Consider the following 13,208-nt stretch of genomic DNA (forward strand, 5'->3'; position numbering starts at 1 on the left):
TCCGGGCATGCAATGCACCGATGATCCAACTTCAGCTGGATTGGCGGGCAACGTATGAACTAACTCCGGCACGCGCACGGTCACGACGGGGACATGCGTGCATTGCATTTCATCGATGGATCGCATACGCTCGCTGTGGGAACACACATCACAAGCCAGCAGCAGCCAAAGCGATGGACACGGAATTAATATTTAGTAATAAGCCGATCACACATACGACACCGCTGCATGCAGCAGGCATATGTGGTCCCCAGTTGTGCAGAGAACCTTCTCTTCTGCTATCTTCCAGCAGCAGGGACACGTATATATATAGCTGGGTAGTGTCGTACGTTGTTGTGTTTGCAGCTAGCTACATCGATCGATCAGCAGCAGCATGTCGCACATCGCGGTGGAGCGCAACCGGCGGCGGCAGATGAACGACCACCTCAAGGTGCTGCGCTCCCTGACGCCGGCGCTCTACATCAAGCGCGGCGACCAGGCCTCCATCATCGGCGGCGCCATCGACTTCATCCGGGAGCTGCAGCAGGTGCTCGAGTCCCTCGAGGCCCGCAAGAGGCGCCGCAGCAGCACCAGCACCAGCGGCGGCGGCTTCAGCCCCAGCCCCACGCCCAGCCCGCGCTCCCACCTCGTCGCCTTCTCCTCCTCCTCCGGCTGCAGCGCCGCCACCACCAGCAGCACCTCGTCCCCGCCGGTACTGCTGCCCGGCAAGGCCCTGCTGCCGGCGGTCAAGGAACTCGCCGCCTGCTGCAACTCCCCCGCGGCCGACGTGGAGGCCAGTATCTCCGGCGCCAACGTCCTGCTGCGCACGCTCTCCCGCCGCGCGCCCGGACAGGCCGCCGGGATGGTCGCCCTGCTCGAGGCACTCCACCTCGAGGTGCTCCACCTCAACATCAGCACCATGGAAGACACCGTCCTCCACTCCTTCGTCCTCAAGGCACGCTCCATGCAATAATAACATTCTTCATTTTAATTTGCTAATAATTGGCCCTGCTAAGTACATTGTTGTGGGAACTAATGAACACTACTGCACATGAAGCTAGCTGATTATATATATGTCATTGCATGTGATCGATGTGCAGATCGGGCTCGAGTGCCAGCTCAGCGTCGAGGATCTTGCCTACGAGGTGCAGCAGACCTTCGTCTGCTTCCGGGAGCAACAGCAGCAGCAGGATCAGGAGCAGCAGCCGGACCACCAGCTGCCGCAGGAGAATCTCATGTACTCAGCCATGACCATATGATCGATGATGATGAACTGATCGATGCAGCCAACCAGCACCTAGCTAGCTGCTCCCTCCGATCCATTCCAAATTACTAGTTATTTTGAATTTTCTAGATTAATAGACTTTGCTATATATGCACACACACATATATATATATAAAGCTATAAATTTAGAAAAGCCAAAATAACTAATAATTTGGGGCGGAGGGATATCTGTTAGACTTTGAGCGTCGATCTCATTGCTGCTTCCTTGCTCTCTATATAGCTGTGGCTTTAGTTTGTCCGCCGGCCGGCACTATTATTACATACATGTATGTGCTCTCCACTGCGTGTGATTTGTAATCTGTATGAAAAAAATATGTTTACTCGTGAATGTTAGTGATGATAACCTTGTTCTACTGCCTTTCATGCTTTTGTAAGCCGAAGCACCGGATCGGAAAGGCAACCTTTGTGTTTTGTAAATGCTCGCAAGCTGTACGGCATCGTGTTTGTCCAGATTTTATTAGTAGAAATATGTATGTGCTGGTTTCGGTTTCAGGCCTGGAACATGATCAGACTCCCACTTCTGATATCTTTTGGTCACTTCCAGACTTCCTTGCATGCATATGCGCACAGTATGGTAACACTTCCTACAAAGGCGACGTGAGGGGATTTCAGCTCCTGATCCTAGCGCTCATGCATGCAAATTAAACTCGTACTACTGTCCGAACGATATTTCCTACAATCTCAACAGCCTAGGCCCTGCTTATAAAGAACGCTCATGATAGCTTTTTTTCTTCTTAAACGCGTAAGATAATTGCACGTCATTATATTAATATAGATAGAAAGAACCGTCCAAAATAAAAAAAGCCGAATCCACGGTCGATCTGCTTATAAAGCAGCTCATAGGTGAAATAAAGTGAAACCTCCACCTAAATGCTTTGCTTATTTCTCGCTTACCACAGAATCTGCTTAGTACACAAGCATTAAAGCAACTGGAGGACTGCTTTTATCTCCTAAGTGGCTCGGGCGCCATGATTCTAATAATAAAAAATAATTAATATTGTCAAACATCCAAATATCAAGGCAGCAAGCAGTGGCTTATCAGAAAAGTCTTCTTTTCAAATAAACGAGTTTCAGGAGACCTAAACCAAACATGGCCTAAGCAGAAAAATCAACAGACAAGACAAGGTGGTTCAGAAATTAAAAATGACTAAGTGAGACGGGCAGCCCTAAATTCAAAGGATTGGATAAGGATTTTTGTTTTCTGGATCACCTTGTCTTGTCAGTTGATTTACTCTTACATTCGAAGGATTGGATAAGGATTAGTGTTAATCCCAAAGTAATAGGGCTGGGTTGGGGTTAGGGGAGGGCTATGGCCCATTGTCAGGCATAGACGGTGCTAGGGCCTAGGGCATTGAAGAAAACTTTGAAAATAACTTCTGTGGGCAAGTACCGCAGGCCCAAGTGCATTACCTTCAAAAAAAAAATCATCATGTGCATGGCTCGGAGGCCTGCGGCGATAATGTGGGCCCAATCTCCATGTGTCATCAATGAATATGGCCGGCCCACAAGTGCTGTAATCGGACCGGCCCATATGGTCTCTTCTCTTCGTCCTCCTCCGTCCGTCTGTCGTCTTCAAGCTCCGGCCTCCGCCCTCTCTCCTCCGAGGCTCGCCTACTATACTAGTCTTGTGTCCTGCTACTGCTAGGGGAGGGGCGGAGGTGGGAGACGACCGAGGAGGGCCGCCAGACCGGTGTTTCATCTTTAGATGCCCTATTCCCTCCCCTCCTCTCCCTCAAGCAGTCAAGTTCAATCCCCACCGGCGCGGCGCAACTGAACCGTGGTCGCTCGGCTCGACGACCACCCGTTAGCTAGATGCCTGAAGAGGTAAGTGCCTCGGCTTATTCCTCCCGCCTCACTCCCTCCCTCCCTCCTCCTCACAGTTAGGGCCTGGCCATTGTTGGGGGCCTCGGTGAATCAATCGCTTTACTGAATCACTTCCTTGTGGGTGGGTGCAGAAATCAGGTGGAGGAGGCGGCGGCGGCGGCGGCGGCGGCGGCCATGGCGATGGCGGCGACATCTACAACGTCCAGGCCGCCGAGATCCTCGCCAAGGAGGCCCTCGTCAGTCCTCTACTCTCAACCCTGCTCTACTCCCCTCAACTGAATTTCACCCAACCCAATCCAATCCTATCGATTTCAGCTGCTCCCCATCAACGAGGCCGCCCCCATCTACGAGAAGCTTCTCGCCACCTTCCCCACGGCTGTCAGTATACTCTCGTTGATCCCTTTCGCTTCCTCATTCGTTCTGCCAACGTGCTGACACATAATGTGAATGTGCAGGCCAAGTACTGGAAGCAGTATGTCGAAGCCTACATGGCCACCAACAATGACGAAGCCACCAAGCAGATTTTCAGCAGATGCCTGCTCAACTGCCTCCACATTAGCCTTTGGTCTGTGCTCAACTCACCTACCTTGCGCACGCAAGCTCTATCTATAATCTAACTGAGTTGACATGCACGAAGATCCGCTCTCATGCAAGCACATTGTATCATTGATTCTCTCTGGTCGGATCTAACTCGCAGGCGCTGTTACATCAACTTCATCAGGAGAATTAATGATAAAAGGGGCTCTGAGGGTCTCGATGAGACAAAAAAGGCCTTTGACTTCATGCTGAACTATGTTGGTAAGCAGAAGATTCTCATTCCAAGCATTTTTTGGTAATGAAGCCACTTTTGGATTAGAATGAACAAATTAGCCTTGAATATCCAGGGAATGATGCCGCTTCTGGGCCTGTTTGGATGGAGTATATTACATTCTTGAAGTCAATGCCTGTCAGTTGTGCTACTTCTTATTTCCTGTTCGATTTCCCATCTTAACAAGTTAACATTATGGCCTTATATTTGTGTTTGTATTCTGGGTCATCCCTGGCTTGCAAACTCTTTAGGCTGTGACACACCAGGAAGAGTCGCATCGCATGACCACCGTACGTAAAGTGTACCAGAAAGCAATTTTAGTTCCAACTAATCATGTAGAACAGCTATGGAAGGATTATGAGAACTTCGAGAATTCCGTCAGCCGCACCTTGGTAATTGGAATTTCTGTCTGGATTTTAATATTTCTGCAATGAAACATGAAAATAAGTCTACAAGTTATGTTGGAAAAAACTTGGTTCTTATATGCTTTCTTGCTGTTTTAATTTTATTAACCTTTTGGCAATGTAAACTTGACTTGCCTTTATATCATAATTTTTACAGCCGTACTTGCGCTGATGATTACTTATGCATTTTCCAGGCAAAAGGCTTATTATCTGAATATCAACCAAAATTTAACAGTGCTAAAGCTGTATATAGAGAGCGAAAAAAATACATTGATGATATTGATTGGAATGTGCTGGCCATCCCCCCTACAGGCTCTTACAAGGTAAGCCATTTCTCAGGTCCTAATGTTGATTCATACTAGGCGATTAGGTATGGAACATATGGTGCAAATCCATAGATATTGACTTAATATTTTTATGTACAGTTGTTTGTAGCCTAACCCTACTTACTTGGGGCTAAGGGCTTTGCCGTTGTTGTATGGATGATAGTTTACCATGTTTTAGTGCTAATACCTTTTACTTCATATCCTCATCTTTGGTGGTTCTTATTGCATATCATCTCTAGCCTACCCCAGCCTACTTCAGACTAAAAGGCTTAGTTGTGTTGTGTTGCTGTCTTAGTTTGAAGTTTGTCCCCACCTCCCCCAGAAAGGTAGCTTAAATTGTATGGCATGGAAGTCTCTCTCCCCCCTTGTTGCATCTCAATTGCTTCTGCAGTACTACAAAAATAAGAATTTGAACGTGCTAAGAAATTGCAACCTGTATAGCTAGATAGCTGAAGTCCATTCAGTAGCCTTCCAGTATTCAACAGAAGTTTATTATGTATTTCAGAAATTAGAATGCATCTACTTAATGTGAAAGTAAATTTTCATCAGGTCAGTTTCATATGCGTCAAATGGAACTTCAGATTGAGTTTGGGCTATTGTGTTTCGCTTCAAGTTTAGGCTGTTAGTGTCATATTAAACTTAATACAGATACAAATACGCTTCCCTATAAAGCATAATTTTCTTGTTTCATTTACTGATCTTGCTTTGATTTATTGAAGCTTTTCCTGACAATTTTTTCAATACTGGAAAATTATGTTGACTTTCTTTTCAGTCTGTAAGGTCCAAATGAAATGACTAGTATGACTGACAGGTAACTTCTTAACTTATTTCACAGGAAGAGCAACAGTCTATGGCATGGAAAAGACTCTTGGCATTTGAAAAGTGAGTAAACATCTGTATCACAAATGCTATGTTTCCATGACTGAAAAATCAACGATGCTTTTTTTTTCTCTCCACTTAGTTTAATAGGGTCGCTTAACAGCTAATTCTGTTCTTATTCTTCTCTTACCTCCACCTTAACCAAACGATTATATAGTTTATATTTTATGTTATCTGGAATTTAGAGAGTACGACGAACATGTGCAATTGATCATTCCTTCTGAACTTAAGTGTAGCATTTTTGTTTTCTGTGGTTAACTGTAATAATTGGTAACTTGTCTTTATTTTCTATGCCTTTTCTTTTCTTTACGGTCATTCTGTGGGGACAAGTTATGCATTAAACATCAATTCTAACTTGTCCAGTTTCTCACTTTCTGTCACTTACATATACAATTAGTTCATGCATCTCTGCTAACTGCAAAAAATTCTGTTTCACTTTAGGGGGAATCCGCAAAGGATAGATGTTACAACAGCTAATAGGCGTGTTACGTTTACTTATGAGCAAGTAAGCTTATTTCTGTCTGTATACTTAGATGCTAGAATCTAGATGCCTATGAATGAAATGATGATGCCAGTATCATTTTTTAGTTTAAATCTAGCCATGCAGCCTTATACATTATGATCATATTTTAACATGTGTAAGTCTCTTGTTCAGGACATTTGTAAACATATCTGTCCATACAATATGGCTAAATTGTTTATAGGCTGGAGTTTGTATTTTCATCCTAACCCGTCCCTTTCTTTCCTTTCGTGTACAAATGCTCAGTACACCTCTCTTCTATTTATACACTGAGGATCCCTGCAGTTCACGGTCAAAAAGAAAGAAAAGAGAAATACATCTTCTATGTGCTATTACTTTATGGAAGCAAATCAAAGTTTTCAGAATTGTTTCTCTTCTTTAATGGAGTGATACGCAGCTCTCCTGCATATTCGAGAATTTTTTCCAGATTTGCTATGCAGTTCTTTCTTTTATTGCTGTAGTAGTTTATCCAAGACAATTGAAAGTCACTGAAAGATTTGATCAATGGACTGATTGCAATTGATTTAACTATTACATTTTTTTGCCAGTGCCTGATGTATCTATATCACCATCCTGATATATGGTATGATTATGCTATGTGGCATGCGAAGAACGGTTCTATCGATTCAGCAGCCAAAATATTTCAGCGTGCTCTAAAAGCGATCCCTGGTAACATATTTTAGAACTCGTTTGGTCAATTCATTTATGGATTTCACTCCACTAGTCAATGAGTTATTTTGGAAGTATGCATCTTGTACTCTGGTCTACTGAAATAACTCAGAAACATGCTCTGAGATGTGGAAGAGTTGTTGGGGGCAAAACAACAACAGAGTTTCTAATCTGCTGTCAAGAGAGATGTCTTACAGCCTTTACCTGGTAGAATTAAATGACTGGTTTACTTAAAAAAAGGCTATGTTGTTGTTGTTGTTGTTGTAATTGGAATATTCCCTGAGATACGTCTCCAGTGGGATATGCAGTACCATTTACCACTGGGAGATGACATCTTTGAGGAGGTTATTCAAGGTGCTGCATACTTCCTAGGAGAATGCCTCCACTAGTCTGTGTATCCACATGTTAGCCATGTGCTAGGCAGTTCGGTTTGTGTTCCAAGAGCAAGCTAGCAGTTCAATCTGTCAACCCAAAGGAGCAGTGAGCCAGTGACTGGGTCCTGCAGGTCAAACATTCTTGAGATACATTCTTGATCAAGATGATAGAGCCACATTATTTTACATTCGACCATATAGTTGAAATTAAAAGGCCATCAAAAAGTTGGTGAAGTAGAGATGTCTATTTGACCTGTGTACCCGCATTTTTGAGGGAAAGCCTTTTACAGTTTTAATTTCACAGGATTTTGGGTTCCCTACACATCCTCATGATAATCCTGCAGTCTGAACTGTTTACCTTTGCCTAACCTTTCTGCATTCAACGAAGAACACTGGCACAAGAGTTTATGCATGAGTGCAGTGACGATTTCCGCTCCCAGTCAATATATCCAAAGGTGTATCTTTATATTTGGATAGGCGTGTGAGGAAATTGGCAATCCACATGCACTGGACTTTGAACTAGGATATTTGACCTTATGTCAATATTACTATTGCTAATTCTGTTTTACTTTTTTTTTGCATGTTTTCTTTTGCTTTTGTCTCTAGCTAGCCCAAATTGTTTGGAACATAAGGTGTTGTTGCATTATTTTTGTAGCAAATATATTGTTAAACGAGAGGTTTATTAGTACATTTCATCGATAAACACTAGTATATGGAGTTGTTAAGAGTTGAGCAAGAATTTGCTTATTATGCATTGCTAATTGTTACTTATTCATCGCTTGATACCAACATGTTGAAGTAGATTTCTTGCTTACACTAAAATTGTACTACTGGTGGCCTCATGAGTTCTTTATTGTGGTATATGTATTATATACTTAAATAACTTAAGTACTGTCCTGCTTAAATCATGTTGAGTACTACAGATATCAGAAAATGACATGTAGTTCTTAACTCTAATCATGTTGCATGCAGATCTGGGACATTTCTTTTATTCATTTTGCGTTAAATTGTTACATCAGGAGCAGCATTTCTGGCCTATTTTGACCCCTGAAATTCTCTTTTTTTAGATTCTGAAGTACTTAAGTATGCTTTTGCTGAAATGGAAGAGTCCAGAGGGGCAATACAGGTCCATTACCTGCTCTTCACCATTAATAAGCCACAATCTCTCTTAGGATAATTTTTATTTTCTCATATACACTTTCTCGTGCAGACTGCGAAGACAATATACGAGTCTCTTCTAGGTGAAAATGCTAGCGTGACCTCACTCGCGAACATTCAGGCGAGCTGGCATTATCTTTTGATGTACTTATGTTCTATTGTTGAGCGTTTTGTGATAAAATTTGTGCTGTGGTTATTTATTGTAGTTTATTCGGTTTCTAAGGAGAACTGAAGGCATTGAAGCAGCTCGTAAGTACTTTTTGGATGCTCGGAAGTCACCAAGCTGCACTTATCATGTGTATGTTGCTTATGCTACAATGGCATTCTGCCTTGACAAGGATGCAAAGGTTGTGAAAGTGATGGTATCCTATATTTTTTTTCTTTCTTTTTCCATAGGTTAAATATCGAATTTAACAGTAGTGGTGAAGACAATTAGAAATAGATGTGTAAATTTCATAGGGTCTAATATGTAGCTCATGTTTCAAAAATCATCACAAAAGCAGATCTTCAATACCATTCATAGATTCACCTTGTAGCATCTTTCACTTTAGCATTCATCCTTTTCGAACCTTGTATCTGGTAATCTGCCATGCAGCAACAAAACCCTCATGTACTTTCTGGGCAGTTACATAAAATCTGGCCATCCTAATGAGTAATTTGACTTAGACCACCCCCTCTAGCCACTCCGACCCTAAAACCCAGGTGTTAGAGTGGGGGAGAGGGGGGGGTGGGGGGGGGGCTTTATCACTGGACCAACATTCCCCCTACGGCGAGCGAGCCGCGCCTGTGGCTGCTAGCTGCTTGTCTCAGCGAACCCCGCAGGGGAAATCGCGCAGCGGAAGAAATGCGTGGCCGGTGGGTTTCGAACCCGGGACCTGGCTCTGGTACCAACTTAGACCACCCCCTCTAGCCACTCCGACCCTAAAACCCAGGTGTTAGAGTGGGGGAGAGGGGGGGCTTTATCACTAGACCAACAATTTGGGTCATGCAGAGAGGATTATAATGCATTAGTTCTTTGGGTCGTACAGTTGTATGCCATCTATTTTAAACTGCACAAGATTGGAAAATAAATTCTAGGGAATTGAAACCTCCTTAGAGTGGTGAAGTTTGCTTTTAATAAGGCAATGATGGTGCCCTGATGTTTTTTTTTTTCACTGGCCATCTTGTTTCTATATACATTTTCTTGAAGCAAATAGGCCAGAGGATATGTTTTTCATAAAGTTATGCTGGTGTTGAACAGAAAATTGATCCATAAAAGTTGCATTTAGATATGACAAAGAAGTTGATATTGTGAACTATTAATAGTAGTTTAGTTAGCATTCTACACTGAACTCACTCAATTTTAGTTAGTTCTGAAGACAGAACATTTGGTACTATATACTTGCTGATTCTTGATTTCATTTCTTCCTTCAGTTTGCTATAGTTAATTCATTATAACATATGGTAAGTATTCTCTTATAGGTGGCACAAAGTGTGTTTGAAGCAGGTTTAAAGAGATTTATGCAAGAGCCAGGATACATCCTTGAGTAAGTGTTTTTAACCTTTTCTTTGGCTCAATCGTCAATTCTTCCTAGAATGATTCGGTGTTTTATGGTCTGTCATGCTCTCATTCATATACCAAAAGCTCTTGCTCCACTGATTAATGTATGTCAATTGTTACATTCGTATATTGAGGATTGAGAAGGGTTCACACCCTCTGTCATACGATAGTAAGATTATTGAAACTGATGCTATTGTTCAGATATGCGGACTTCCTGTGTCGTTTAAATGATGATAGAAATGTGCGTGCTTTGTTTGAGAGAGCACTAAGCTTACTTCCTCCTGAGAAATCCATAGAGGTAAGTCTTTTGTTTTGTTGAGATGCCCTTTCAGCATCACTTTGCATTTTCTTAAGCAAGATCTTAATCAGCATAGAAAATTTGACAGTACCAATAAGCATTAGCTCATAATTTGACTATCCCCACCTTTTAGTGGAATTTTAGTTGCTTTGGGAACTAGTGTAGGCATCTTGTTGGATATTTGTTATAGAGGAGCAAAATGCGTATAGATAGTATGTATAATGTAGTTTATGCCTGTCTGTAATTAGCGCAAATACATTCATCAACCTGTTTGTTATCTGAACTAATACGTGTTGCTATTCTCTTGCAGGTATGGAAGCGGTTTGTTCAATTTGAGCAGACTTATGGGGACTTGTCAAGCATGCTTAAGGTATGAGCTCTGTTTATTGGTTTTGTAAATCTAGGCGAAGTTCATGTCAACATGGCTGGTCGCTGGTTATGCTTAAGGTTGTCACTGGTCACTGCGCAATGAAATATGGCCTTTTTTGGAAGTGCATACTTGTGGTTAAAATTGACTGGTTCTCCATATTTGTGGTTTGAATGTGCCACCCCTTATATGGTCCAACCCATTATACGGTCAATTGCATGTTTGTTACAAGTAGCATCTGTGCCATACTGCTTTCTCAATATCATTTCCACTTCCTTCTCTCCATCTTTCAGCTTTCCCTTCTGAGTCTTGATCTTCTCTTTTAGTCTTTTCATGTTCCCCAGTCTTGTAGGTATTGTCATATTTTCTCCGGAGAACTGCATTTTCTTTTGCCCATATCATACCTTAAAAATTGTGTATTCTCAGGTTGAACAAAGAAGGAAGGAGGCTCTATCTAGGACATCAGAAGATGTCCTATCTGCATCAGAAAACACACTTCATGACGTAGTTTCTCGATACAGTTTTATGGATCTTTGGCCATGTTCATCAAAAGAATTGGATTATCTAGTGAGACAAGAGGTTTGCGCTATCCAACATCCAACTTATACTTAAGCTTGTCTGATCTATACATAAGTGATTGTGTTTGCATTCTTGTACCGGCTGTGATGTTAATGTGCTAAATGACCAAATTAAATTATCTGCTTGTGAGTCTGAACTTGGTCATATTTGGAATCCACTCCCAAGCTAAACTATTATTTAAGTAAAAGAAAATTAACATTCACTGATCCTAGTTTTCAGTATTAAAAAAAATTTAGCACCAATCGACATCTGCAACTGTTTGGACTAAGTTCTTGATATAAGTTGAATCAATAAGTTTGCCTAAAGTATATATATTTGTATGTGTGGCCTCAGCAGTGATTCTGCAAGCTTATTGGAACAATCACAAAGTACAGACTAGTGATTCCAGGTGCTAGAATGTGTGCGCTCCCATAAATTAAAAATATTTGACTATATTTGATGTACCAATAATATCAATAATATGATACAACTTGGATGCAGCCCTTGAATTCTCTGTTAATTTGGCTAGAAATGAAATGTTTTGCTGGTTGATATTTCTGATGCAGTCTTTTCACAGATTTACTGATTGGTTTCCATGGAGAAGCTCACTTATGCTTTCTTAATTTTACTATTGCAGTGGCTTGCAAAAAACACTGTTAAGGTTGACAGATCAGCTACGCTAAATACCGGTAGTATGATAGGTGAGTCGCTTTCTTTTAGAGGACGTCTTTGCATTGTATGGCAAAGTTACTAAATGTGTGTGCTGTTTCTGGTGCAGATAAAGGTACTGTGGGAATTAGTGCAAGAGCAAGGTCGCTACCACAATCTGGAAAAGTTGTTCGTCCTGAGACTTCCCAAATGGTTATTTATGATCCGAGACAGATGAAAGGTATTTGCATGGAAGAATTTTACATTATTCCAATTTTTTGTGTGTAAGCTCATTTTCCTTGTGACAAAGATAAGCAGGACTCCATTCCTTTCTGTGTTTTAGATGTCCTACCTGGTTTTATCAGCCTGGGAAGGGGAATGATTTTATAGAAGAGGGTTTGTGGTTGGATTGGCCATGTGACATTGCTTTTTAGACTACTCCAACCCCTTGGTTGGCAAGAGTGGAAAATCATTGTTGAGGACATCATTGTTGATTTGTCAGGCCCAGAGTTTTCTGCGGCTACCAGTGGGTACACGAAGGAGGTTGAAGACATGCTTAAAATGCTATCTCCGTCGACTACGTCTTTCATCAAGAATTTGCCTGCTATTGAAGGTCGTCACACCTCACTCCTCTCAGAATACTATTGCCTTCGGTGTGGGCTGTTGAGCGCCGAGTGCGCTTCCTGTTTGCATGACACGCATAGCTGGATGATCTCTTTGAGTACACGCTGAATATATGAACATTTTGGCAGGTCCATCGCCGGATATTGATGTGGTGCTCAGTGTGCTGCTGCAGAGCACATTGCCAGTCGCACAGAATGCTGGGAAAGCAGGTGTCGCGAGCGAGCTCTCAGGCGTCGGCAAATCTGGACTAAACCAGAATGGATCTGTCCATAGACCTCCAAGAGAGAGAAGAAAGGATGCTGGAAGTAAGTAATTTTATCTCTATCTATCTGTGTGATGAAATGGAATCTTTTGTGATCTAAAGCTTGATGGCATGGAATGCAGGGCACCGGGTGCAGGAGGAAGAGGATGCGGCCACGGTACAGAGCCAAGCCGCAGCGCCAAGGGACATATTCAGGCTTCGGCAGATCCAGAGGAGCCGTGGGTTGGGCGTGGGTGGTGCCGCCGCTGCCTCGCAATCTGGATCCTCGGCATTCTCCTTCTCCGGCGGTGGAAGCGCCTTCTCCGGGGACCACTCTGCGAGCACAGACTAGTAGTAGTAGTTACTAATATATATTTTTTTTAACAAATCACAGTACATCCGTAGGTATTGTGCTTTAGTGGAATGTATCTAGTGGCTGACTTGCTGTATTTCAGAATTTACATTGTTGTAGAGTAATGTAAAGAACCAAACCAAACCAAACTGTTGATGCTAACTTGCTAAGCTTTGAGTTAGGCCAATCCCAATGGGGTGTTTCATTTCGCTGTTTCTACTAGTGCTTTGAGATGATTAATGAAACGACCCCACCAATGCAGTGTCAAAGCTGGCTGGGGGCCTGGGTCGGCAACTTGAGAAAATCGTTCTTGTCCTCCAAATCGATGAAAATATTAATTCCATAAAATGAAAC

The 13,208-nt window shown here is 42.4% G+C and overlaps 2 protein-coding genes across 3 annotated transcripts; both read left to right on the forward strand.

The window, feature by feature from the left end:
- Positions 1-354: 354 nt before the first annotated feature.
- Positions 355-1,622, forward strand: LOC120672949 (transcription factor MUTE-like). Its single transcript, XM_039953588.1, has 2 exons — positions 355-934; positions 1,080-1,622. The coding sequence occupies exons 1-2, from the start codon at positions 374-376 to the stop codon at positions 1,236-1,238; spliced, it is 720 nt and encodes a 239-aa protein (XP_039809522.1). The 5' UTR covers positions 355-373; the 3' UTR covers positions 1,239-1,622.
- A 1,161-nt stretch (positions 1,623-2,783) lies between these two features.
- On the forward strand, positions 2,784-13,062 carry LOC120672948 (cleavage stimulation factor subunit 77-like). 2 transcript variants are annotated; one of them, XR_005674427.1, is made up of 23 exons: positions 2,784-3,088; positions 3,220-3,324; positions 3,404-3,466; positions 3,544-3,653; positions 3,786-3,886; positions 3,973-4,034; positions 4,148-4,288; positions 4,495-4,623; positions 5,462-5,508; positions 5,947-6,010; positions 6,574-6,694; positions 8,136-8,194; positions 8,279-8,347; positions 8,433-8,573; positions 9,688-9,752; positions 9,968-10,064; positions 10,375-10,434; positions 10,858-11,010; positions 11,627-11,690; positions 11,768-11,878; positions 11,981-12,250; positions 12,390-12,566; positions 12,646-13,062. XR_005674427.1 is itself a non-coding variant. In XM_039953587.1 (23 exons), the coding sequence occupies exons 1-23, from the start codon at positions 3,077-3,079 to the stop codon at positions 12,852-12,854; spliced, it is 2,271 nt and encodes a 756-aa protein (XP_039809521.1). In that variant the 5' UTR covers positions 2,784-3,076; the 3' UTR covers positions 12,855-13,062. The 2 variants fall into 2 exon arrangements, 1 of the variants encoding a protein (XP_039809521.1); XM_039953587.1 differs by having other exon boundaries at positions 12,140-12,250.
- Positions 13,063-13,208: the final 146 nt, after the last annotated feature.

This window comes from Panicum virgatum, chromosome 5N (genome assembly GCF_016808335.1).
Source record: "Panicum virgatum strain AP13 chromosome 5N, P.virgatum_v5, whole genome shotgun sequence".
NCBI lineage: Eukaryota > Viridiplantae > Streptophyta > Magnoliopsida > Poales > Poaceae > Panicum > Panicum virgatum.

Excerpts from the sequence above, each read along its gene's own strand:
- LOC120672948 (XM_039953587.1), top strand. Across the intron at positions 8,348-8,432 it reads CCTCACTCGCGAACATTCAG|TTTATTCGGTTTCTAAGGAG; the intron begins GCGAGCTGGCAT and ends TATTTATTGTAG. Across the intron at positions 8,574-9,687 it reads GCCTTGACAAGGATGCAAAG|GTGGCACAAAGTGTGTTTGA; the intron begins GTTGTGAAAGTG and ends ATTCTCTTATAG.
- LOC120672949 (XM_039953588.1), top strand. The coding sequence starts at position 374 with ATGTCGCACATCGCGGTGGAGCGCAACCGGCGGCGGCAGATGAACGAC. Across the intron at positions 935-1,079 it reads TCCACTCCTTCGTCCTCAAG|ATCGGGCTCGAGTGCCAGCT; the intron begins GCACGCTCCATG and ends ATCGATGTGCAG.